Here is a 27,728-nt window from a genome sequence, read left to right as displayed (position 1 = left end):
AGACGTCAATGTACAAAGTTTGGAAACACGTTAAGCGAGGCAAAACCGGTAACTTTTGGGGTCCCGCAAGGGAGTATCCTTGGGCCAACTCTTTTTATAGCATATTTAAACGATTTAACAAATATTCCCATAAATAACGCGGATATTATTTGCTACGCAGATGATACTGCTATACTATTTCACGGTGACTCATGGCCGCAATGCCTAGAGCTCGCCCAGAGCGGTATTAAATCGGTTTACAGTTGGCTAAAGAGTAATCTACTAACTTTCAACACCACGAAAACGAAATTTCTTTGTTTTCACAAAACTGCTGCCTCAGAGGCGACAATCCGCCCTGAAATAAGAATACATGATATAAACTGCAAACAAGGTACACCTTCTTGCAATTGTATTGAAATTGAACGAGCATCATCTATAAAATACTTAGGCGTGACACTAGATGAAAAACTTAATTTTTCTAACCACATTGAATCAGTATCTGCTAGAGTAAGAAAATTAATTTATGTGATGAAGGAACTAAGAGATGCAGCTGACAGGAGACTACTTAAAATGATATATACTGCACTTTGTCAGCCAATTTTAACTTACTGCATCACCGTATGGGGAGGGGCAACTAGTTTGGCAATGATTACCTTAGAAAGAGCACAGAGGTTTCTACTTAAGGTAATCCTAAAAAAAACCCAGGCTTTACCCTACAATAGACGTGTATAGGGACATGGACGTGCTCAGCGTCCGTAAGCTTGCTATCATTAGGTTGACAATGATAATGCACCGTGAATTAGTCAAGTCTGGATATGGAACTTCTTATAGTAAACGTGTTTTTAAGTTGCCTGTTCCCAGGACAAAAACTGCTTTTGCAAAAAGATTTCAAAACTTCCTTTTGCCATATATATATAATAAAGTAAACAAAGATTGCGATATTAAAAACTGTACTGCTAGCAAAGCTAAAATAATAGTAACTTCTTGGATAAAAAGTCTTACTTATATTGAAACAGAACAACTAATGAAGACAAATGATTGGTAACTGGTAAAATCTAACCTCTCGGTAGGCTTTTAATAATGGAAATTTAACCGTCATTTTCGCTCCATCATATAACACACACACTCACACCACAAACACACTCACTTCACATGATTGCTGTCTACGATAGGTAATGGTATAAATTGATGTAAACTTTTTACTCTACCTAAATTGTGATTGTTCCTGTTAGATTAAGCCTGTTATTATAATTAAACATATTATTTAGTACTAGATATTTATTAGAAAACTAAAACTTCAGCGTAGGAAGTAACTCAATTTAGCATTGTTTTCAATCTGACTCCACAAGACAGGCGTAGCCTAGTGTGGCAGTCATAGGTTAAGAATATCTTGTAAACTTTTTGGCAAATAAAACTATTTTTTTTTTTTTTTTTTTTTGTGTAGGTAATCTCTGACCCAACTTTCTACTATCAAATAAAATACTACCATAAACTGCTCGAGATTCAAGCCAAATACTTGTAAAACTTCTTTACAACATTTCTTGTATAACCGATTCTTGTTCGATATAAGTTTGTATTCATTTCAAGTTTTCCAGTTCAGGAACATGGAATGAAAGCAGGAGCGTAAGTAAATGAAATCGGGTTTTTATTGATTATTTTTAGGAATTACGTCACTTATCCTTATGTTATACTCGTATATGTATGTACCGATTTCAATTATTTTGGGGTTGCTGGATTTTGGATTAGCAGAATCATCATCATCATATCAGTCAGAGGACGTCCACTGCTGCACATAGGCCTCCCCCAAAGAGTGCCACAATGACCGGTCCTGCGCCACCCGCATCCAGCGGACTCCCGCGACCTTTACCAGGTCGTCAGTCCACCTTGTGGGGGGTCTACCCACGCTGCGCCTTCCGGTACGTGGTCGCCACTCGAGAACCTTTCTGCCCCAACGGCCATCGGTTATCGGCCATTAGCAGAATATTTTACCAATTAAAATATCGAAAAAGTACGAATAAAATAGTGTCCGTAGCACCTGTGTAGTAAGTATAGGTACCTATAGTTTCCTGCTACCCTATGGTTGCCTGGATCACTTTTTTAAACTTTCACGATTTTTACTCATTATTATTCACAACGACGGGACTTCATCGCGTAAAATTTAGTTTAAAATTTACCTCCGACGTTTCGAGGACGGCGTTCTTCCCGTGGTGTCGGAGAAGACTGGCTAAAGTTGATTTCAACATCTTCTACCCAAACCTCTTAGATAGATTCTTATTGCAATATCATTTAAAAATAATTTGATTTGACATTGTGACACCAACAAGCGCCAATGAGGTAGCCAGATATCTAAATCAAATAATGTTGATATAACTATCCACCGAGTTGATGCCGCAAAATAAGCGCGGACGTGGCAGGCCCGGACGGATATGGCAGAACAACTTAGACACCTTCATTATTAACTGGCCGGAAAAAGCTCAACAACGGGAATCAAGGGAAATCAAGGGGAGAACCCTTTGACCAGTAGTGGGATACTATAACAGGCTATTAAAAAAAACGATTAAAGTTGGAATATTCCTATGCATCCTACCGGTCGATCAGCCTTGGAAGTATATCCCTGACTTACCCGATATCTCGGTGTAAGGTTACTTTCCCATTATAAGTTCTTTTGCGTTGTTTACCTTTCCTTTCAGTGTCAGATGTTCTACGTAAACCTGTGAAATAGAACCTTACAATGTATATTCACATTTAGGTTGTTTACGAAAATCGTAACGTTTCATATCAAATAACATTATTTGGAAAAGTTGTTGTTTAACTCCTTGTGCTAATATTGATACCCGAGTAAGCGAAATACTCCAAAATTGAAGCACGAGCGTAGTGAGTGGTTCGAAAAGTGGATCTTGAGTGTTGCGAGGATTTGAAGTCACGGGCCACTTGCACCATTCACTATCCCGGGGTTAACCGGTTAAACCTAAAGTTACCATGGTTACCAGTACAATTTAACACTGGGTTAACGGTTTAACCGGTTAACCCCGGGTTAGCGGGATGGTGCACTGCAAGTGGCACTAAGTCAAACACAATATTTTCACCACACCAACGCAACGGAAAATACTAATTGCAAAACATCAAATCCAAATGAATTCTGTTAAATATTTATTATTCAAAATCATCACTGAATAGTCAAATTATCTACCAGGAAACAACTCAAGAGTCAAATTATTGCATTTTTTCATATTTCCATTATATTATGTATATTTTAATTTAAATAATAAAGTACCTGCCATAAACTAAGTAGTAGGATACAATAATACATTATAAATTCGCTATACTAAATTTTTAGAACCAGTGGGCATGGCTAGAGATGACGGCAAGCGTCCCGACGGAGCAACGTTAGTGCCGTGGAAATTAGGAAGAGCCCTGGTGTGGGACGCGACGTGCGTTGACACCCTTGCACAGTCCCACATCGGGGCGACTCGCATCCAGGCTGGCGCTGCGGCTGACCAGGCCCAGATTCTCAAGCGCCGCAAATACTCGACCTTAGTCAACGACTATGAGTTTGCGGCGCTCGCAGTCGAGACTCTGGGACCTTGGTCATCCGACATGAAGGCATTCATGAAGGCTTTGTCGGCGCGGCTGGTCGACTCCACAGGGGACCGTAGGGCTGGCGCGTACCTCTCTCAGCGTATCGCCCTAGCGGTACAGAGAGGTAACGCCGCCAGTGTAATGGGGTCCATGCCGCAGGCCGAACTTTTAGACGGGGCATATCTCTTATGATTGGGTCCTTTGTAGGTTTTTTATACTGTATTTATAGGTAGTTTAAATTAGTACTAATTTATTTATTTAATTTTTAATTCTAGTAATATCTAGTTTAGTTTAAGTTAATTTGAATGTAATTTATGTATATTGTTTTTTTAGCATTAGAAAAAAGATAAACAATCTCGACGTGTTTTTTTTATTGAAAAATGATTTATAATAAATAGTACCTAACCATTACCTACTTATAAAACCAAAACAAATGTAAATGATCAAATAATTATGCTATATTACAATATTTACTATTGTTACATATTTGCTATGCCTTATCATTAAAAGTGTTTTTAAATAAAAAGGCAAATCAATATTTTTTACCCTTTTGCTAATGCTAAAAAAACGAAGTATAAAGAGAGCCTTTACGTGCTGGTGTGGTGAAAATAATATCTTAAAGTCATAATAAGCCTAAGTTTTTTAATGTCTTGTGTGCTATTTTCCGTAGAAGCTCCTTCTCAAATCTACTAGCGACAATCATAAGATTTATTTTTTTGTTGAGGGATAGGTACGTAAATAAAATTCATTTATTATCGTATCATATATTATTAAAATTCAGCGATTAATTAAATTAATGCCATTCATTACAGTGGTAGAGTTCTGATTTCAAGTACATTTATAAATCGCCATGTGGAAGAAAAAGTAGCTTTCTATTATATTACGAGTAGCAAGTAAAAATAAAGTACCTAACAATTAAAATTATTTTAACGGGTTTGTGCCATGCACGCCCGGTTTTTGTAACGCGCCGTCAACGCGCGTTTATATCGATAGACAGTAAAAACACGCAAATTTACTGACGTGAGCATAATATATCGATGCACACGCGCCTTTATATCGCTACAAATGCAAACAAACAGCTCCGTGGAATGAAAAACACGATGTCGACGCGCGTTTGGGCGTTAAATAGACGCGGTGTGCAATGGCCCCTTTTTTTTAGTCGAATTATCGCTCGATATACGAGCCCATGCCCGCAGTACACGTCGGGCACCCGCTGCAGGCGTTACTTTGGTTGAAGAACCTCGAAAGAGATCAAAATTATAAAGAGCGATAATTCGACTAGATAAATTACGTGTGTAGGTTCGTTTACAATGTTCTTGATTTGATCGAGTCTCACGGGAGTTTTATAGAACAGTTATTAGTTCACATGTTGTACCTACGTTAGAAATATACCTAAGTACGTGAAAACAGTCAGATTTGAAACATATAAATTTTGGTTCAAGCCATGACGATAAAAAATTCGTTGACATTAATATATTATTTATTTTCAATCACACATATTTATTCCTCACTTAATATAGTCTTATTTCGTATCATACATTTCATTCTTACATTGGTACTTTAAAAAAATCTCATACAAAACAATTTTCATAATTCGTCAGTCCCCGATAAACTAAATTAAAACATAAAATATTGTTCGATTGGTTATTAAAATAATTAACCAATGCACTCAAAAATATAGAAGTCACTTTTCTGTCGTAGGTATATAACATCTATTACAGATTATAATTTATATAGGTAAACTGTACAGTTTCAACTTAAAATAAAACAAACATAACATTTTTTGATTTGTTTCCTAATAATAAAAAAGGAAAACCATTTTTAAAATGCGTGCCACTCCACAGCGCCATTAATATTTGGCGCCCGCCTGACAGCTTTGGGACAAGTTAGTTGACATTTGACAAATGTTAAAATACCTATATGGGCGTGGGCTTACGAAATTTTACTCTTTTACTACGTCAGCATGTCAGCTTTCTAAAGCTCCGTATTGTACCGTATTTTCAAGTTAAAATTGTTTTTCCTTTGTCACTTCAAACTGTTGCTATGTGAGTTATGTATGACTGTGTTTTCTGAGAGATATTTAACTACCAATATTACCTTCCGTACCTATCTACATTTTATCACAATACTTTATCAATTAATAAGAAAACCATTCATACTTATGTTCGCCAAACATTAAATGCATGGATCTATTTACATTATAAATACATATATATTTATTTACAATGGATTAATTGTCTGTCCTAAAACCTTTTTATCATTTTCGCAGGACGGAATGAACAAATTGTTTAGGCCATTGGTAATTAAATTTATACGGCATTGTGATTCACAACATTTTATGCAAAATCAAACAACAATTTGCATAAATTTGATCCTTGTCGTTATAAGGGTTTACAATTTTCAACGGACTAGTTTGTTATTATAATGAACTAAAAGTAGGCTTACAGTATTAAATATGTACTACCCATAGTCTAATAAAACATGGTCTTCCATTCCCAGAGTGACACGGGGCTACGTCACAACAACATGGCCGCTATATATAGCGCTATCGCATATTATCATATAGTGCTGTCGCATGATGACGTAAGCCCGTGTCAGTTAGGTGACCTAGAAAAGACGGGAATGGAGTACCAGGCGGAGTATATTATTATACCATGGTACTACCTAGAGTTGACCAAGAAAAATCTGAAACGATTCTGATAGCATACGCAGTGCAAGTGTTATTTATATGTATAATTTTAACTATAGAAGTGTTATAGAAGTTTGACTTTTAAAATAACACTTGCATTGCGTGTGCTATCAAAATCGTTGCAGACATTTCTTGGTCTAACCCTATAAGTTTAAAAGGAGTAAAATCAGCATCAGTAATGGCACATGAAACAAGTATCTGCCATGCTAATTGATCTACGTATAGAGAGATAATTATCTCTTTTTGTTAAGTTATAATCAAAGAGAATAGATAGTATCAAAGACATATGTAACTTCGTATAAGACGACTAAAGTCTAAGGAAAAAACGTGCCTCGGAATTCAAGTAAAAGTCATTCTCGAATAGATGCCGCACACACCTTTAGCCTATCCTCGGCTAGATGGCGTGACGACACCGTTTCATATTTAACAATTTTAACACATAGATATCAGTGAATGAACATGGATCAAAATGATATAAAAATAATAAAATAATTTATCCATATACATATATACATTTTTTGATAACTTTATACGTTTTCATTTTGAGTTTTAGTCGTGTGTCGATAGATGGCAGTAAATTTACAGTGAATACAAAATTTACAATGACAGCACCCCTCTATACTATCTATTCTTTTTGATAGTATAGAGGGGTCCTGTCATAGTAAATGTAGTCTCAGTAAATTTACTGCCATCTATCGACACACGAGTAAAACTCAAAATGAAAACGTATAAAATTATCAAAAAAAGTATATATATGGATAAACGATTTTATAATTTTTATATCATTTTGACCCATGTTCATTCACTGATATCTATGTGTTAAAATTGTTAAATATGAAATGGTGTCGTCACGCCTAGCCAGCATAGGCCAAAGGTGGAGTGCGCCATCTATCCGAGAATGACTTTTCCTTGATTTCCGAGGCACGTTTTTTTCTTAGACTTTATTCATCTTATACGAAGTTACATATGTCTTTGGTTATTATAGAATGGTAGACACTTACGAGTATGACGCATAGTTCGGACACTGACTCGGACATCTATGTAGTGTAAATTTCATTCGGTACCTAGCGTGACAAGCGTTCGCGTTTGCGTTATGTCTATTATTGGATGGGATTTTGAACAGCGCGCCAAGCGGGACGTTTTGGAAACTCAAAATGGCACTTAACGCAAACGCGTACTTCGCGTCACGCTATCGAATGACAAAAAATTACATTTCCGATTAACAATTGACTACTCAAACAGCCTGCTTCATTAATACAGAGTATTCAGCGGCTGATTTCCGATTTCAAATTCAAATTATTATCGGACGCGGAGTACGAGAGAGACGCGGGGGGTGTTTTAGTTTCGTGAGGGTTGCGGATTTATTACTGACAATGGGTCGCAGTAACCTTACCACGAGTTTGATACTGACATCACAGGGCATGACAGGGCAGCGTGCATATGCTAGTGAGGCGTATTGGCGTAAAGGCTTTTCATTTAGTACCGCAATATGTAACTTAAGACAAGCAAGACGCAATAGGTAAGACGTAAGTTTTGCATTTATTTCGGAATATGTGGAAAAGGTTGGAGGATATATAGTGCGTACAAAGTGAAGGTCGACATTTAGATAGTGTGATTTAAAAAAATAAATCATTTTAATCTATTTTTTTACCAAATTTTGGTGTCATAAATAGGTATGCCTAAATCCAAAAGTGTGTGTGTGTGTGTGTGTGTGTGTGTGGAGTTTAGTTCTTACGAACGATCATAAAATACCATAAGTTGTAACTTTTCTCAATTTACACATACTTAGGGGATGCGCAAGATAAGATAACATAACCACAAAATAAGTAATAGACATAACGTAACGTTGGATTTTACTCCCTATAAAGTTTCATACCCCCGGGCTTAAATATGGAGGATTTATATAAGGAGTAAACTCCACTTTAATTTTCACTATTATGCGCCAGTAAACAAGGAATTCCTACGCAAGCCTACATTTTAAGCAAACACTCTGAAGCTACAATATCAAAGAGAAATGAGGAATGAGGAAATATGTCGAACATTAGATCGCATAATACACATACTCGTAGGTATCTAATAGGTAATGTATATTACAAGAGAATTTAATTATGCGGTTAACCTACCATCCTTTATTACGTGTATCCAAACACGTTCGTATTTATTGCAAGCAATATTGACTTAACCGCTACCAATAGGGGTGAGGTGGGATATATAAAAAAAAAAAACGTATTTCTTCATGATTAAATTTATTGGAACTATGTTAACTTTACCTTCAGTCATGTTTCCTTCAAAATAGTAAAAAATCAACTCTCTTTTTCGATATTGATAGGTACGTGATGATAATTATCTCTTTAATTGCGAAAACTTTATCTAAATTATTTGAAGAAACATCAAACACAAACAATTAGTGTTTATTGCTACATTAATTTGTCCGGCTGACTATTTCTATCACTAAAAGGCTTCAAAAATCTAAACAGGGAAACCGATCTGATGAAAATATTTTGCGTCAGAAATATGTCATTCAAATAATAATCACACCTAAATAAAGATATTCGATTTTATTTTGGATTATAGTTGGGAGATTTTGGACATGAATTGAGTGGTTTTACGTTATATTTTCAGGTAAATACAAACGTTGGCACAATGCGAAGTTAATGACTGTTCACAGAGAATCGAAATCCCAGCGAAAGTAGGTAAAAAGTTCCGAGAGGTGTCAGCGGGAACATTGATTGAACACTTTGCGAGCCGTGTAGGCGAACTGTAGTGCAGACCGTATCCGAGCATTGGCCTCAGCCAACTTGCGAATAATGTTGGAAGAATCGTCTTAACTTTTGGAATTTAAGTGCTGAGTAGGTATAAGTCATTACAATTAATGTAATGTTTTAACATTACCCTAAATTATATTAATACATGTGGGTGTGTATGTGGTAGCTAAATGAACTTTTAAGCTAGTTGAGTCTTCTGTAGAATTGAGTCACACAAACAACCGCCGCCATAAAATCGAAGAAAGACATATTACTGAAATTAAATGTTCACGTTCATAAAACTGCTTTCATGTTATTTCAGCTTGTCGTTTCAAATAACAACTAAAAAATGGATCCCGCCTATAAGAGTGCACCGTGCAATCTCTACAGGAAAGACGCGACCGATACGAAAACCATATAAAATGTGTAGGTATGATCCAATTGTCTAGATAGTGGGTGAAATAGGCGTCAGATCCTGTGGGTAACTCGCCAAGCAATGAGATTGACTTCTCTTCCGGCCCTCTAGAGACGAACTGATATTTATTTCATCCATACGTGACATACATTTAACATCCATCCTTAACTTAAGATACCTACAGAAAAGACTAATGGGCATTTTCAGAAAAACGTGTACCTATTAAGGTTAAATAAACAGTTTAAATGCAAATATGGGGTTATTGCGTCTATTTCATTACGTGCATTGCAAGAGCTCCCGTCATGTCGTGATAGAAGCCTGAAGTACGGAGAATAAAACGCATAGAGGGCGGTCAGACCAATCGTATTCGAGAAATAATGAATAGACGCAATAATCCCATAGTTGCATTTAATCCAGCTGCCCTTACTTATTTCCAAAACATAGAAAGTGTTATTTTATTTTTTACTCATAATCAGGAGTATTTACTGTTGAGTATTAACCCTAATTTTCTTTCCGCTTTTTATGTGAATAAAAAATAACCAAAATTTACTTCTGCATAAAAAAGTGGGACACCTATTTTTATGTCGAAAACATAGACTCAATACAGAAAGTATTCTCAATATAAAAGCTCAAAACATACGTATTTTTTTAAAAACATAATAAGAGGTACATATTTTTCCGATAATGCTATATACATTTGCGGAATGTGACATCTCTATTTAATTTACGTTTCTTAATTTTTATGAGTTTATGAAACATGGTTGTATGATTTTTGTCATTTTCATTACTGTATTTTTGACTTGTGTAATAATAAATAAATGATCGCCATCGCCCGCTGGTTTTACCAGTGCAATCAGTCAACGCAGGGCAGCTTGTGGCGAGCTGTTGGGGATTAGCGACCTCAGGTACCCGAGTGCTCCTGGGGAGTTCTGTTACCCGCAAGGAGGGTGGGTGGGACAGGATTCTCTGCCTCTGGCTTGCCTTAGCCGGCCGGCCAGAGTGGAGTCGTTAAAGCTATAAGCTCCAGGGGTGGAAGTGAAATATGCATAAGACGCGAGTTGGCACAGTGGCTGTTAACAGCCACTGGGTAGAAAGCGGCGCACACCTCTCGACACCCCTGAGCCGCCATAGCTCAGTACTTAGTCCATCGCTTTCACCCGTTCATTTTAGATACCATCAACTCTCAATAGCCCTTACACCCTGGCGGGTGCTGCCTCTGCGTGCGTCCTATGACACGGGTAAGGGCAGCATCCGCTCGGTGTACCCCTTACATTTCATTAAAGTGTCAAAAGGGCCTCTACGTGTTTGCTTCGGCTCCGCGCACGCCTCCCAAAGGTCCGGAACACCATTGTTCCGTGATGGGAAAGACATACAATAAATGATTTCATTTACATTGGCATAACAGCAACTTTATAAAAATATCGATTTAGTTTATGTTTTTCCAATTATACACATTATTACATCTAAACAGGTACACTTTCATACACAAGTCCTTAAACTTCATATTTTTCATCAATCACTCTTATTATTATATACGCGCTTGGATAAAAATAAACTAGCTATTTACAAATAACTTTTAACAATCTTACAACCAGAATTATAACAGTATGGGGTAATTTCGGGTCCCAAATATATATAAAGTATATCAAACGCTGGCATAACAATAGCAGTAAAGTTAAGGATAATTGACGCTATTAAATACAATTGTCAAACAATCAATTGTAAATTATGAGTTATCGTTCTTAACTTAGAATGTGACCAGATGGTTAGGCTAACTTGGAAAATTGCTTTAAGTTCAAAGATTCTTAACCCTTTGAACGTCACGCCTATTATATAAAACACTCCATTAAAATCCGTATCGGAATGTACCTACGAAGGTTGATCTTAGACCGTCAGTTGACGTCGTTAGCGGTCAAAGGATTAAACAAATCAACTTTATACTTTCAAACTATGTATTTTTATTGGCATATAACAATAGATATAAATAGATATTTTTGATATTTTTAACTTCATGAACGGTCCATATGACTGACACTTATCTGAAAAATCACTGATAGTTATCCCTTCTCCATAAATATATCCTGCCCGTAGCTGTGAGTTTACTCAATACACAATTTACCGCTAATAAAAAAGTTGTGATTGATTGGCTAATAATTTTTTTTAGGAATTTGAATCACGAACTCCAAGCTCCTTCGATTCTAATAGAAGAAAAAAAAATCAAATTTCCATACTTTTTTCATTCCTCCCTGCCTGTTTGTATCACGGTAACGGTATACCGTGATACAAACAGGCCTATTCGGATTTCGAGATAATCACAAGATCTTGAGACGATTTAGAGATCAACTAGATCTACATTAGATATCGACTAGATGTGACTTGGATATCTAAGTCATAACTTGTCGAAATCGTTCAAGAGGACCTCCAGAATCGCGGAAACGTCAAATTTGACATATCTATCTTACAAATATCTTTAAATTATCCGTATCGTAACTTGTTGAAGTCTAGTAGAAATCTAATTCATTTTCCGAATCGAGCCGAAAGTGTATGTAAAATGGTAACAGAATGAAAATAAAAATTTTCGTCATTTTTTTCTCTTATCAAAAAAAATCGTGATTAATAGTAGAAATATCATTAAAAAAAAAGTGGAGGTTACATCTTTAAATAAAGTTGGCTTGTACCCGCAAAGGTTGTAATTGGTCTACATAATTATTCGTCGCTTGAGTTAGACCAAGAAAAGTCTGCAACGATTTTGATAACATACGCAGTGCAAGTGTTATTTATACGTACTAATTTCATAGAAGTTTGATGTTTAAAATAACAATTGCACTTCGTGTGCTATCAAAATTGTTGCAGACTTTTCTTGGTCTAACTCTAGTTCAGTGTAACAAAGTGTACAATGATATGAAAAATACATAATCCATACCTTAAATTCCTTAAAACAATGTTCTGTGACTTAACTCTTCAATTAATCTTTGTATTAACGCTTTAAACAAATAATTCGCATTAACAATCAATTCGTTAACATAGTAAAGTTATAAGCAAAAAGTCCCCTAACTATGCCACAAAATGAAAAAAACATGTTTCACATTATCAGATTCATTATTGTCTAACATAATACTACTTAACTCCCGGGACCCAATTTGCTTTTCAAACAGCTCGAGCGGTATCCAGACTTAAATCCGTTACGATTCCGATATTGATATGATACGAATTCCTCTTATTGGTGCGCGTTCACTGTAAGCAGTGGGGAGACACTCCTGACTTCGGGCAAACTCGGCTCCGTTCGGCTCAGCATTGCTCCGAGCAATTATTAGGGTTGAGACAACTTGACGTCCCTATGCGTTCACGACCATAAGATAATGACTTGAATTTTGACAACCCTAAATAGCCGAAAGGGATAGTGCCATAAGTTAGAAAAGGATGTCATGATTCGACCCTGAATCGCTTTCAAACTTCGGTTTTGTAGGAAGTGTCCTTTCTGTACGGTAGTACTATTACTTATTCTGTGCTGTAAGTCTCAAGACTTCTCGTACTTATTCTTGTGCGCCTGCGTGTCGCGTCAGTCATATCATACCAATACCAAGATAAACTTAGAATCCTCGGCCATTCCATTCCCCCTAAAGCCAGTCCATAGCTTTAGAGGGGCGTTTCTCAAGTCAAACCCCCTATATTGCAATTCACTTGGTACATGTACGTGGCCAGTTCTTCGCCGGTGAGTTCGTCGTCGACTTCGCGAAGGCTGGAGTTGGAGATGCTTCGGGGGGAGCCGACAGAGTCCGAGGGGTCCCGGAGCCAGCGGCGCCCCCAGTGCCCGTTGCCGCTGGGGACTTCGTTCACTACTGTGAGCTCCCTTCCGTTGAAACACTGCAACAAGGCGATGAGTTAGTTTTTGCGGATAACTTTGTTTCACCCGACACCTAACCTTTCGTCATCTACTTAGGCATAACTAACTAAGGGTAACCTTCCATTTCTGACCGCATCTGCACTACTAGTACGAACGCGTCGGTGTTATTGTCAATCTCCATAGTAAGATTAATGGTAGTGCTGCTGTCGTTGGAAATAGACTGTCACCTTTATGGTAACATTCCATTTCTAACCGCATCTGCACTACTAGTACGAACGCGTCGGTGTTATTGTCAATTTCCATAGTAAAATGAATGGTAGTGCTGCTGTCGTTGGAAATGGACTGTCACCTTTATGCAGCTGACTTGCTGTAGTACACGTCAAAATTTAATAATAATATACATAGTGTCTCGATAAAATGACTTATTTGACGTTGTTGTTATTGAAGTGGTATTGTTTGGAATGGAACGGAAGCCTAAAAACAAACATACTCGTATCGTGCCGTATTCTGAAACTTATCCTTCAAAAGTCGGTTAAAGTGGTCTTCACAGATGGACATCGCTATTGCATAACGCTGTCTCGCTCACACAACGGAGCGGCGTGCGGAAAAAGCCAAGTGCAATATAACGTAACTTTGGATATCAATCAAAGCCACTAAGAGCTCTAAGTACCGTGAGACGCCCCGTAATGGCTCAACTAGGATTCGCAGGCTTTGCGACTTTTCATCTTCCCTACTTCGAAGTCAGTGAATATAATGTTACACCGAAATGGAGTACGTAATTATTTGTTATTTAAGTCAGCTCTTATTAATGTCGCGTCCAAAATGTACGATGCCAAATGGGTCATACACAGATTTAAGTCTCTATTAGTCCTGTCTGTACCCGATAGTAAACAACATAAAATGTTGTTTACTATCAGTAAAAATGTTGGTGAAGCAAATATGTACCTACAGATTTGCTAAAGCCTTAAGGAACCGTTCGAGTTCAGACTACACCAGCACCAATGTAGTTCTAAGTAATAAAGTTCTAATAGAGTATAATAGGAGATATTACTGCAATGTTCTGCCGCCAGAGTGCAGCACTACCGACTCAGTAAATTCATAGACTAACTTATACATACTGTGCCTTAAACTGTTTTTTGACAAGTTTTCACAGACAATAAAATATGACATTGATGCATCAAGGCGGTTTGTTAACAAGGGCCTACCGGTAAACGCGAAAATCGAAATATAGTTATCTGCCTCTTTATCGCTCGAATATGCAAGAGTGATAGAGAGATTAGATAACGCAATTTCGATTTTCTTGTTTCGCGGTAGGCCATGTGTCAATGTGGTTTGTTTACTGTATGTGCCACAAAGGTGCCACCTACGCAGAGCTTTGCCTAATATTCCCTATTGCGGCGTGACATTACTTCCGACTGCATTGAAATGTCAAATTCCGGGCAGCAACATAGATTTTGACATTTCAAGCAATGTTGCTATATTATATGGTGTAGTAAGCGGCCGATGTCACTGTCAATTTCCTAAATAAATTGTAAACCTTCTAATCGCGACAGTAAAGGACGTCTCACGTTAGACCGGGCCGTGTCCGGGCCGGAGCTTCCGGCGCTTACTTTTCTATGACATGACAGGCGATCACGTGATGCTTTCCATAGAAAACGATGCGCCGGAAGCTCCGGGTCGGACACGACCCGGTCTAACGTGAGTCATCCTTAATGCGGCAACGGCCTGAACGCAATTTATCCAGAAAATTGACAAGATTTTCTCGTTAAAACTGCGACTGGGCAGTGTCCTTACAGTTCCGTAAATGACATTCGATAGTTAGAACGTTAAAGAAAATGTACCGTAAAACCTCCCAACTATATACTGCAACTATGCTCCACAAGTTCAAAAGGAAATTAAATGTTAAGGCTGGCGTCCACTAGACTCGCCGAGGCGAATCGAATCGAATCGCAATAATTCGCCTCCTATATTTTCTATGCAACTGCGTCCATTGACGAATAGCCGCGGCGCGCCGATTCGACTCTCCGCGCGTTTTGCTCGTCAGGCGAATTTCTGCGGCTACGCGTTTCGGCTCGACTCGTCGAGTCTAGTGGACGCCAGCCTTTAAAGATTCAAATAATTTATTTGTATAGAAGACAGTTATGAGAAGGTGTTACAAAATAAAAGATTTCCGTGCATTCAGTCTGCATGCAGTCGTGCATGTGGCGTGTTACTTGGTAGGCGTGTTAATACCAATGTTCCTTTTGGTTTACTCTGAGTTTATTCTTCAATTTATAAACATACCTCACCTCAGAACTACTTACAAGTCACAGTAAAAGACACACCTGAACGAAAAACCGGCCAAGTGCGAGTCGGACTCGCGTTCCAAGGGTTCCGTATATTACACAATTTTTAACAATCAGTGCCGGATTAAGATATTTTGATGCCCTAAGCATTTCTAGGTGCCCCCTCTCCCTAGGGTCATCAAGATTACATTGATTTTTTGGTAAATTGAGAGAAGTTCATTGCCGCATTACAGCTGAGAATGGAAATCAGTCACATCATTTTATCACGAAAATTGACAGTGCCGCAGCAGTAATGTTGCAACAGAGTACCTAATGCTGTTGCAGTCGCCACCCGAATGTCACCTTTATCATAGCCTAGAAAGTAATAGAAACGCGAGCGGAGCGAGCGCGGAAATTTTTCGATATAAAAACGCAATATGATAGACAGTTGTACATTTTTACTTTTAGTATGGAAATCAGTCACATCATTTTATCACGGAAGTTGACAGTACTGCAGCAGTAACGTTGCAACAGAGTAATGTTGCTGCAGTCGCCACCCGAATGTCACCTATATCATACCTTATAAAGTAATTGAAAACGCGAGCGAAGCGAGCGCGAAAATTTTTCGATATAAAAACGCAATTTTAGTTTTAGTCCCAACCAGGCGCGAATCCAGGATTTCATACAGAGAAGGGATGGGACAGTTTTCTATCAGCCTAGCTTCGCATAGGGCTCGATATTTAAGGGTCTCAGCGAGGTTGTTTTCATGCATAAAATATGCAAGAAAGCAGAGAGCTTGGAATTGAATTGGCGAAGTGTGAGAAAGGCAGTAGGCCCAGCTGCGAAAGAGGAAAGCTTGGATTTGGATCCACGCCCAAGTGTAATTAAGGCAGAAGATCAACTTTGCCGTAAGGCAGAAGGCCTCGCATAAGACCTAACGCCGAACCGCAAAAGAATGGGTTGAAATCGAATCTATGCATGTAATCACGACTCTTCTACTGCTACCGATTGTTTCCCAAAGAATTACGCGCCATTATTTTTGCAAATTAGCTTTTGGACAGCTATTAAAATCGTGTGGTAAAAACGATGTGTCTGTCCCTAATTTTAAAATTTGTTCACCTTTTCAACCTGGCATTTTGGTGCCCTCCCTGAACGTGGTGCCGTAAGCACGTGCTTGTTTTGCTTATTGGTTACAAAGTCTTTATTAATTCAACCATTAAAGTCGACGAGTACAAAAAACTTTGAGCTAGCTTTCAATTTAACATATTTTTTTTAACATTATTTTTAATTTGACCTTACAATTACTCGTAAGTAGGTAAGACCGTTAAATATTTAAAATGATTATCTTATCAGAAAATTATCACCAATTACTCTAAGAAAACTACTACTCTAAGTAATCCTGCACTGTTAACAATGTATTTTTTATGTGAAACGTGAGTGAAATCTCTTTAAAAAATCCGTAGGGGTCGGATCAAAAACTGTAATTAAGTCCGACTCACGCTTGACTGTACATTTCTAATAGGTTTTCCTGTCATCTATAGGTATAGACCTATTTTATGTATTTTTTTTTAAATTTAAGATTTAGTAGTTTCGGAGATAAGGGGGGGGGAATGGTCATTTTTTGCCTATTTTCTTGAATAACTTCTAAACTGTTTATTCGAAAATTATAAAAAAAATATATTTGAGATCCTTACAATAAGCTCTTTCATTTGATATGTAACATGATATAGTTTGAAAAATTAATTTTTTTCATTTTTTCATTTACCCCCCAAAAGTGGCCCCCATGTTTAAAATTCATTTGTTTACGTTACATGTCCGTATTTGGGTCACAAACTTACATATGTGTACCAAATTTCAACTTGATTGGTCCAGTAGTTCCGGAGAAAATCGGCTGTGACAGACGGACAGACAGACAGACAGACAGACGCACGAGTGATCCTATAAGGGTTCCGTTTTTTCCTTTTGAGGTACGGAACCCTAAAAAAGACCATAGTTGGGAGCTCTGGACTATAGTTGGGAGGATTTACGGTATGGAGTAATTGTACAGTCAACTGTAAAAATATGGGTGCACAAATCATCTCAAAAATATGTCCCATAGCTCTTATGTCAGCGAATTAAGAACTATGGGACATATTCTTGAATAAGTTGGCTACACCCATATTTTTAAAGTGTACAGTGCCTCTACCGGCCACTTAAAGAACTAAAAATTTCAACTGGTACCATTACCGATATTACCAGAAATTACTAGGCTTCTGGGATCGAAAGATGCAACTTTTAGTTTTAAATGTGTGTGTATCTTGTTAAATGTTAATTGAAACTTTGTTATAACGACTTTATTAATAATAATTGCGAAACCTTTAAAACAAAATTTACAAGCGAAATATCTGGAACAAATAAAAAAAATGTTCATAAATGTGCGCCAACGTTTTATTGGTCCGGTCCGAGATCCGGCTCGATATTGCAAAATTAATCTGTTTGTCCACTTAAAACAAGAAATACTGCCCGTGGCAGGTATACGGAATTCAGATATAATATAAACAAAACAACTCATACTTATTAAAATATACTGGCCTGTTCAATGCTTTGAGTAAAAAACGCTACAAAAGGCTATTACAACGAGTAAACAAATAGTGGGGATCCAGACACTGATATAAAAGTAAGCAGGGAAAGTTCTTGTAAAAAACTAAGAGCATTTGAAGATCAGTTTAATCCAATTAGTATTAATTACTGATAGGGTATTAAGTTTAAAAGAAAGAGATACATTGATTAATTAATAATATAAATATTTCGAAATTTGAAATGAAATGATGAAGTTTTCTTTTCAATAAAATTTTAGTGACAAGGTTTTAATTTCAATAAGGCGTACTTATGTCTGTTTCTTCCCCGTATTAAGGCTTTATAGTGTGTGGGTTGACTGGCAAGAAATGCTACCATTTAATTTAGTACTTCGTCTTTTGCCTGTTTAGCCTTTTGCCTAAAAATACTCAATACATTTTTAACTGAATAAACCATTGCAAATGCATAACTTTTAGCAAAAACTATAATAATAAGCTACCTACTCTAAAGAAAAACTTCCAAATATACATTCATACAATTACGCCTATATCCATATAAGAAGAACTTTCGCCCGGTCCATTTAGTTTCATTACATTTTGCATGCATACTTGTGTAAGTTTAGGGTGCTCTCGACTTGACCTTTTCCTTAATGTTGCCGATTTGATGGATAAAACTTGTTCCGGAATGTTGTCCTTCGTCTCTTGTAGATATAGTCAGATTGTGAATAAATTAACTATAACGGCTAGACAAGTTGTCTGACTGGCCTTCACACCGGGGCCTGTTTACACATTGATTAGTATTTAGTGTGAGTACATACATTTGCCACTAAACGAGTAAACCTCGAGTAAACGCACGTAGCAAATGTATGAACTCGCAACAGATACTAAATAATCAATGTGTAAATAGGTCCAAATGTAAAGAGGGGGCACCCGCAAAATTGTAGGTTTTATTTTGAATATTTACACGTTTCAATGAAGGGCAAATGCAATGATGAAATTCATACGGAAACTAGACTAGATTTCCGAGGGCAGGCTCCAAGAAAAACCTTAAAAGGTTAAAGCTTCCTCCATAGAATAAAAATCACAAAAACATGTCTAATTTTCATTTAGCCGAGTGATTTTACCAGCCAAAATTTTTATTAGATGTATACTTTCAGAGTTATTGAGGTGAAACGTCAAAACCCGCGCGATCGTCAAATCTTCTGTCGCAAGTCCACTTCATACTTTGGCACTACAACACAAACATATAATGTTTCTAGTTTCGTAGATATTTGTTATTTTCAAATTTACCCCGTGTTCGAAATTATCCCAATACGAGTATATCTTAAGATACTTTTATCCCAGAAATTGCTGCAGACTTTGGAGAATATGAAAGTACCATAAACAAGTTCTACGTACCAAGCGAACGGACTCACGGACATTAGCTAATAAACTAAATATATGCTGAGTAGAAATAAAATCGCTCATAAATCCAAAAATAAGGCCCGCAGGCCTTCGTAGGGTGCAATAAATTCTAACTCCAATCCGAGCCTAATAGTCTTATACAGCCGAAAATATTCAGGCTCCTCTGACGTAAAATATTACTTTGAGGTTTTGCCGGGTTTGTGAACGAACGCAGACTGAGTGAATAGATGACGCAGGCGTTATTACGCTGGTGTTCCTGATCAAATTTAGCATTCGCCATATTGCGGATTTTCAGTAGTACTAAATTTCTGTAAACTCTGATCTAATGTAGCAGCTTTATAGCTTCAACATATCGACACTACTTGGAAAAATAAACTCGTATGTCGATCTGTCAATCAAAAGAAACTTGAGGTAGGTGAGTGACTGCCTTTCAACTTTGAGTAGTAGTATCAGATACCGTAAAATGGGGTGAGTAGGGTCAAAACTGAAATCCAAATCTCGATAACATTTTATTTTTACATATGAAAACTGAATGGTGTATATAATAAGTGTTCCGGACGTTTGTATTTTAGTTTTTATTTTATTTTGGGTACTTCCATTTCATAACTTTGACGATAAAGAGGAAAACCCACCTCACCCCGTAGTGCTTCGTATTTGGGGTGAGAGGGGTTTTCATACAATTTTTTTATTATGCGTATTACTATAGCTCCATTTTAAATTGGAATACATTATTTTTATAGCAGTAGCTTAAAATCCCTTCTCACCCCCCTCTCAAACCTTCTTTCCCCATTCATAACCCACCTCTCCCCGCGAAACCTACTCACCCCGTTTTACGGTACGAGATTTTTCAAAGTAGTGCCAATATGTATAGCCCAGACGCCTTTAATAAGGACTTCCATTTCATTGTGTTTCCGAATCATTATTTTGACCAATCAGTACCTATTGCATTTGTGCTTACAAGTTTTGATTTGTGGGCTACCTCTAGCCAGGCAAATGGCTAAAATTTAACCCCTCATAACGATGCGTCAATGGTACGGAACACTGGTCACGAAGTCGTGACTCGTGCTTGGCCATTTTTTTAGGGTTCCGTACCCAAAGGGTAAAACGGGACCCTATTACTAAGACTTCGCTGTCCGTCCGTCCGTCCGTCCGTCCGTCCGTCCGTCTGTCACCAGGCTGTATCTCACGAACCGTGATAGCTAGACAGTTGAAATTTTCACAGATGATGTATTTCTGTTGCCGCTATAACAACAAATACTAAAAACAGAATAAAATAAAGATTTAAATGGGGCTCCCATACAACAAACGTGATTTTTGACCAAAGTTAAGCAACGTCGGGAGTGGTCAGTACTTGGATGGGTGACCGTTTTTTTTTGCTTTTTTTTTTTGTTTTTTTTTTTTTTGCATTATGGTACGGAACCCTTCGTGCGCGAGTCCGACTCGCACTTGCCCGGTTTTTTAATAAAGCCCAACTAGAAGAGACTTGAAGGAACTGTTGTAGGGACCATCATTCGACGCGACAGGTATAATAAATCGAATAATTGATTATTTTAATTAATTTAAAAAAGGCCCTGTTTCCGAAACGTTTCTGACCCAGAAGTCCCAGAACCAATCACAATGTCAAATAAAAGTCACACAAGGGCGTGCGTTCGACCGCTGCCTACCACGTATCGACCGAGTCATTTGGCCAAGACGTTACGATCGGTCATCAACTCATCACATTCGTCGCGCTTCTGACACAGATCATACATTGAACTAGAATTCAGCCATACACAACCTCATAAAAAATGAGGGTCAAAAATACGGTTTTGCCTTTTAACCCCAGGCCGCAAGATAAATTATGCTTAAAAGTGACGTTCGGGTAGCTAGGATATCTATATATATATCACTGCCGCACTGCGGGCCGCAGGTTGAGTATGGCTGAACTAGATGCAGCAAATACTGGTAGTTTGTTAGTAATTTTTAACCGTTTAAAATAAATAATGAATTAATTAATCAACATTTTGGGGACAATCTTACACTGATCGATCTGGCCCCAAACTCAGCTAAGCTTGTAGGTAAGGTACTATGGGTACTAAGCGACAATATAAGTACATACATTACTACTTATACATATAAGTACGTATAAGTACATACTTATACGTACTTATATGTATAAGTAGTTCAGTACATACTTAGATACATGTATAATGGATGTTATCTTTGTATCTAAGTATGTATTGTTTTAGTAGAAGTATTTATGTCTGTTGGATATCCAACACACAAATAAATTCGATCTTTGTAATGCTACGCAAAAATGCACGCTTTGGTGGCACTATTAATTAAGAGTTGATGATACGTCTAGTTCAATCAATGGTCTGTGGCTTCCAAGCCATGAATCTTGTAAACATTGCGTCATAGATTAACAAATAAAACAAAACTGGGGCAACAGTAGGCTGATTTCCTTTTCTTCACGCTTGCACCAAAAGTGTTACTCAAGGAAGTCCGAAGGGAGTAATTATGTTATTTTATAACTTTGTCGTACGAACCTTATTTCCTTGCCTATATTTATAGCAATTTGTGGATTCGACGCAGCTTCGCATCGTTCCACAAATTCAAATCTCATCCACGAATTGCCTTTTTCCGGCCCGGTAATAATGTACTATTTTAACTCACTCTTCGGTTTTTCGGTTTAACTCACGTGTTTTATTAGTCACACAAACACGACATGTTTGGTAGAGCCCTAGGTCTCCAATTTCAAGAAGTAACAGTGCATGAGTAGCGCTCACGATAGCCGCGCGGCGCTTAACAGAAAAATTTACTTATTATTTGTACCTATGACTCATGACAGTTGAAAAAAAAAAATGTTTATGTTACAGATGAAGTGCACAATTGTTTTCCTTCGTATTTTCTCGGAAACGTTCGTATTTGTCATGCTACTTCAGTCCACCTCAGTACATAGTTTTTGTACCGAGACTGACTAAAATATGTAGCAAGACACGTTCGTACGTTTCCGTGAAAATACGAAGGAAAATAATTATGCACTACATCTGTATATCTCCTGTGCATTGTAATTATTTTGACGTTTTGCGTTGCGCAACATGCGCGCTGTACACGAGTTGCTCGCGGCATAATTTTCCGTAGGTTAATTTTTGCCCTCTAGTCAGACTTCTATTATTATGTATTCTAGTTCGTTGCATAAATATTATTAGTAAACACAAACAAGTAAACAATACATTCTTAGCCAAGCCTGCGGGCTGGTAAACAAGAGCCCATCATTCTAGCGGTTTACTAGTTCACCGTAACTTTCTACACATAAAAGTCACATAACAAAAATGTAAACAGGGTACCTATTGGCTATGTGACTGAAGAGCAAAAGAAACCCCTTAACATGTTCGCGGCATTAGTGTAACTTTGCATCAGTTCTTTCGGCACAGTGCCGCAGCGCAGTGAGCGTGTTAAGGCTCATACTGAAAACATTTAGGTATTTACCTACCTACTATTATTTTGATGAGATAAATAGCGTGATTCTTGTAGAATTCTTGTTTTATTGTCTTAAAATAGGTGATTTTTAGAATATCTCTTTAAATAGAGTTTTTTTACGCTACATATTAATCTCCCCTCTTACTCTATAATCAGGCTAATATATAATATCCACGGTGGCTAAAAAATAACTGCAATCCCGTTGCCAGGGAGGTTTTGGGATTATACTGAGCAACTTTTACTATGACACCAACCCCGAAATCGTGAAAAAAAATTTACCCTCCTATAGAAAATGAACCAGCCAAAATGTATGAAACAGCCAAATTTTATTCCGCTATTTCGTGGTTGGTCCCATAGTGAAAGTTGCTCAGCATACAACCAAAACCTCCCCGGCAACGGGAATGCAGTTATGTTTTAGCCAGGCGTCCCACGGCTATGCCACATGGAGGGAAAGTACCCTGAATATTGTAGATGGAACATTTTACTGAAAAAAGACATTATTTTAATTTAAACTAGTAGTTCGCCCTGAACTGAGAACTCGCGGTTTGCTAAAAATTATATAGAGCGATTGACTTTCTTGCACCTACTTATATACTCGTATAGTTCGACATAAAATAGTAGGAAAACAACGGGTTGCATTCCGGGAGTGCCGGCAAAAGTGAAAACTCAACGACATTGTAATTCAAAATATTAATAATTCAATAATAATAATCAGACCTCGAGCTTGACCAAAATGTGGCTTAAAAATTTAACTTACTTAACAAACATAACGAAGAGGACAAATCGCCAAACGTGAACTATGCGTCGTTGAAGAGTTCCGTTCTCATCATCATCAGCAGTTCCACTTCATCAAATGACTCTTTTTTGAATGTATGTACTTGATTTGTTGATAAAACACATAAATCACTATATGTATGCCTTTAAGATTTGAGGAGTTCCCTCGATTCCTCATGGATTCCATCATCAGAACTGGGTGTTGACAAAAACGGGACCAATATGTATGCATATACATATAATCAGAAAAATCATTTTCAAAATAGGTCGAGTAATGACGGAGATATGGAGTAACAAACATAAAAAAAGATCACAATCGAATCTCCTCCTTTTGAGATTTGGAAGTCGGTTAGTAAATGAGGGCGCCACTTTCTACGTAGCTGTTACATTTTTGACGTAAAATGCTTACACATGGCAACAATTTATAGTCTGTCAAGCCATTTCAGTCAGTAGAAAAAGCGGCTAAAAAATGTAGGCGCGAAGGGTTAATCGTCTCATAGAAATTTAAATATCGCGCCTTTTTCTACTGACAAACTTGTTTGACCGACTATAGTATGGAAATTTTAGAGTTCCATTTTATTTTATTTCTACTATTTTATGTCCCACTATAGGCGGCAATGGATCAAAAATCGCGTGGATATATTACAAGGTCTGTGGAGCCCTTAACTGATACTGTATCTGTGGTAAGCAGAAATATTTCCTGTCAAATGTCAAATACCTATATTATGTTTATTTTTATTTTGCTAATGATTTCAAAATGGTAAATTTAAAAACGATATAATAAAAGTGCAAGCCGAGCACTTTCATTTGATACCAAACTCGACCATACTTTCTTGCAAAAAGATGACCAGAATAGCAAGACCCCTCACAAATAGCTTTTTAGCCTTCTAAGCTCTTCTAGCTCAATAACCCCTTGAGCGAGCCTGCTCATAATTTAATGACTAAAATATAATGCCCTCAACTACACGTTTACCCAATTTCATTTAAATTAGAACAAATTTACTTAAGTTCTTGAGTATCAAACTATCCTCTGATAGTTCAGCTTAAAAACATCGAAATGCCGGGACGTGCCCCTAGCCAGCCGCGTGTCCCAAGTCGAATGTAAGAACTTCGTTCGCTTCGCTCGCTCGTTCGAAAACAATTTAAGCATTCATAGATTTTTAAATAATTACATGGTTGAATCGGGAATCGAACCCGCTACACGAGAAAAAAAATACCATGTAGCTTTATCGCTTATTATACCGATCGAAAGGCTTCATCATCAGGATTATTTTTATTTGCTAAATAACAGAGTGTCAGAAATAATAAACCATGTAATTATTTAAAAAGTCTATGAATGCAGTTTAAATTAAAATAATGTCTTCTTTCAGTAAAATGTTCCATCTACAATATTCAGGGTACTTTCCTTCCATGTGGCATAGCCGTGGGACGCCCTGTATAATTAAATTAAATATTTCGTGCAACTGTTACCTTTTTGATCTTATATTGATACAACTATGAAAATCGCTCACGCCGATTAATGCTTGCGAAATAAAGTGAAAGTGGTGCGTGATATCAAAGTCAAGGTCATATCAAAACCAGTTCAAGATTATAACGTCAGGTGACAAGCAAAATTCACTAAGAACTATCAAAAAATTAAAGTAACAATGCACTTTATTACACTTGTAACACGGTTTATTGTCCAATAATTTCAATGATGTTAGTTAGTGACTTTTGCTTGTCACCCGACGATAACAAGTTGTTAAATCTGAAAGGGGCTGTTGGGCTAATGAAGTTGTTGTATAAATTGTAAATACAGATGTCAATCACAATGAAAAAATTAACGATGATCAATTCTGGCCAACGTGGGACTCGAACCCACATCTTAGGATCGCCGGTCCAATGCGTTACCAGGCGGCCTAGCCATGGTGACAATCGCTTGGGCTTCGCCATCGAATCGCTTTGTGTCTCTCTATCGCTCTTCCATATTAGTGTGATAGTAACAGTTGCGATTCGTTCGCTCCGTAGCGATACGATTGGCATGTTGTCGCACGGAGCCAGTTCCGCCAGGTCACCATCCGTCAATCAACGCGAATTTAGTCATTGCAACTGTGACAACGTCACTAGCGGCATCTGTATTCTAAGGTTCGCAACAGGTTCAAGGAAGTTGTCGTTACAATGTTAAGTTGGTAGGTAGGTATAGATAAGTAGGTATTTCAGTAAATATGCTCACTCACACAGACATTAGTACTACATCAACCACAGCTGCCGCCCCGAAGTCATTTCCCTTGATGCTTTGTCTTTATCTACGCCGTATTTTATTCCACACATACGCATTACAATTGAATGAAGAAAAATATGAAAATATGTGTGTTATTTCAAAGGGACAGAAAGGTTATGGTGAAAAGATAATGTGTAAAGGAAAGTGAGTAGTGACGGGCGACGGGAAAATAGAATGATAGTATCATATGGGATAATAAAATTGTACGTATATATACATAAAAACTTTTTACAAAAAAAAGCAAACCGACTTCAAAAAGGATGAAAAAAAATATTATCCTTTTTGAAGTCTATGCGTTACCAACTGATATGTTTGAAGTCGGTGCCAAGCCAAATTTTGAAGCATACCATGATTTCGGTGCGATTCGATAAGGATGTACATACCTACGTTGGATTGCCTTACACGACGACAATGAACGTACTTTCTGTAGGTACAGTCGACGTTAAAAATATGTTTACACTTTTCGCCTTATTACAAAGGAGTAAGGTGCAAAGTGTAAACATATCTTTGACGTCGATTGTATCTAAGAACACACCTCAGAACACACGATCAAACCTTCTTGGCGTAGTCTGTACCATGTTTGTCGGCACATTAGTGGAAATCCAATGCATTTTTTTTCCGTCGTATATTTTAAAGAGCATTTCTTACTAATGCTCGAACAGTCTATAGCACGCAAGTGTGAGATTGGGACTGAGTAATTTCCCGTCCCTTATCCAGAGGACTACATTTCAAAATATAAAACAATTCAAGAAATTTACCTTCTTGCCAAATTTCACCAAAAGCGGTTCAGTTGTTTAGCCATGAAAAGGCGACAAAGAGGCAGACAGAATTACTTATACATTTGTAATAGTTATTAGTACAGTTCTAATGGGATTTATAGCAATAAAGCTGATTATTTTTGACTGGTATTGTTACTACTTGGCTTGGCACCGACTTCAAACATATCAGTTGGTAACGCATAGACTTCAAAAAGGATAATATTTTTTTTCATCCTTTTTGAAGTCGGTTTGCTTTTTTTTGTAAAAAGTTTTTATTTTTCCATTTTTAGTTTTAACGCATTGTTAAGAGCGCGACGCATGAATGAAAAACAAGATCATGTTTAACACTAAATTCGTGTACCTATTACTTTAATAAATATGTAATCAGGAATTTTCTTGAGTCCGTCTGGGAAATTATAATTCCTGTCACTACTACACTAAATCCGTCCTCTGCCCTCCACTGACCCAATCCCTCAACGCCCCGATCACTCAACCCCACAGCGCATCAACCCCTGATCCAGGAACCCCTCGACCCAGAACCAGGAATTTTCTCGAGTCCGTCTGGGAAATTATAATTCCTGTCAACTAAATCCATCCGCCCGCCCCGCCACTGACCCAATCCCTCAGCCCCCCGATCACTCAACCTCACAGCACATCAACCCCCGATCCAGGAACCCCTCGATCCTGAACCAGCAACCCTTCAACCGCCATTCCCCGACCCCTTAACTCCTAACCCTAACTCCCGATCAGTAGCCTTACCAGCTTACCACGAGTTTGACATTCATATATTCGCTAGCATGTGTGTAACTTACTTCCTATGCATCTCGCTCGTACTAACCTTAGTGTGAGCGAGATGCATAAAAAGTTACAGTTAGATGCATAAGACGTTAGCGAATACAGACAGTTGCAGTACATCAAATTGGTGGTTTTCGGAAGCAAATGCTCGAGTTACTTTAGAAAACCCCGAAATCACTTAACACGTGCCTTTAAAAATTGAGGAG

The 27,728-nt window shown here is 37.6% G+C and overlaps 1 protein-coding gene and 1 long non-coding RNA gene across 3 annotated transcripts in view; both read right to left on the bottom strand.

Moving 5' to 3' along the window:
* LOC134794132 (uncharacterized) overlaps positions 1-27,728 on the bottom strand; it is a 331,004-nt gene that overhangs the window by 69,151 nt on the left and 234,125 nt on the right. The window lies entirely within an intron of this gene.
* Positions 12,974-27,728, bottom strand: part of LOC134794097 (pyrokinin-1 receptor-like) — a 95,720-nt gene continuing 80,965 nt past the window's right edge. The window contains exon 6 of one of the 2 annotated variants that reach the window (XM_063765797.1): positions 12,974-13,270. In XM_063765797.1, coding sequence (XP_063621867.1) covers positions 13,058-13,270 — 213 coding nt within the window. In that variant the 3' untranslated portion in view covers positions 12,974-13,057. The remainder of the gene's footprint in view (positions 13,271-27,728) is intronic. The other variant, XM_063765806.1, reaches the window with a different exon arrangement.

The sequence above is a fragment of the Cydia splendana genome, chromosome 1 (genome assembly GCF_910591565.1).
Source record: "Cydia splendana chromosome 1, ilCydSple1.2, whole genome shotgun sequence".
NCBI classification, from domain to species: Eukaryota; Metazoa; Arthropoda; class Insecta; order Lepidoptera; family Tortricidae; genus Cydia; species Cydia splendana.
This window is presented reverse-complemented; position numbering and strand designations above follow the sequence as displayed.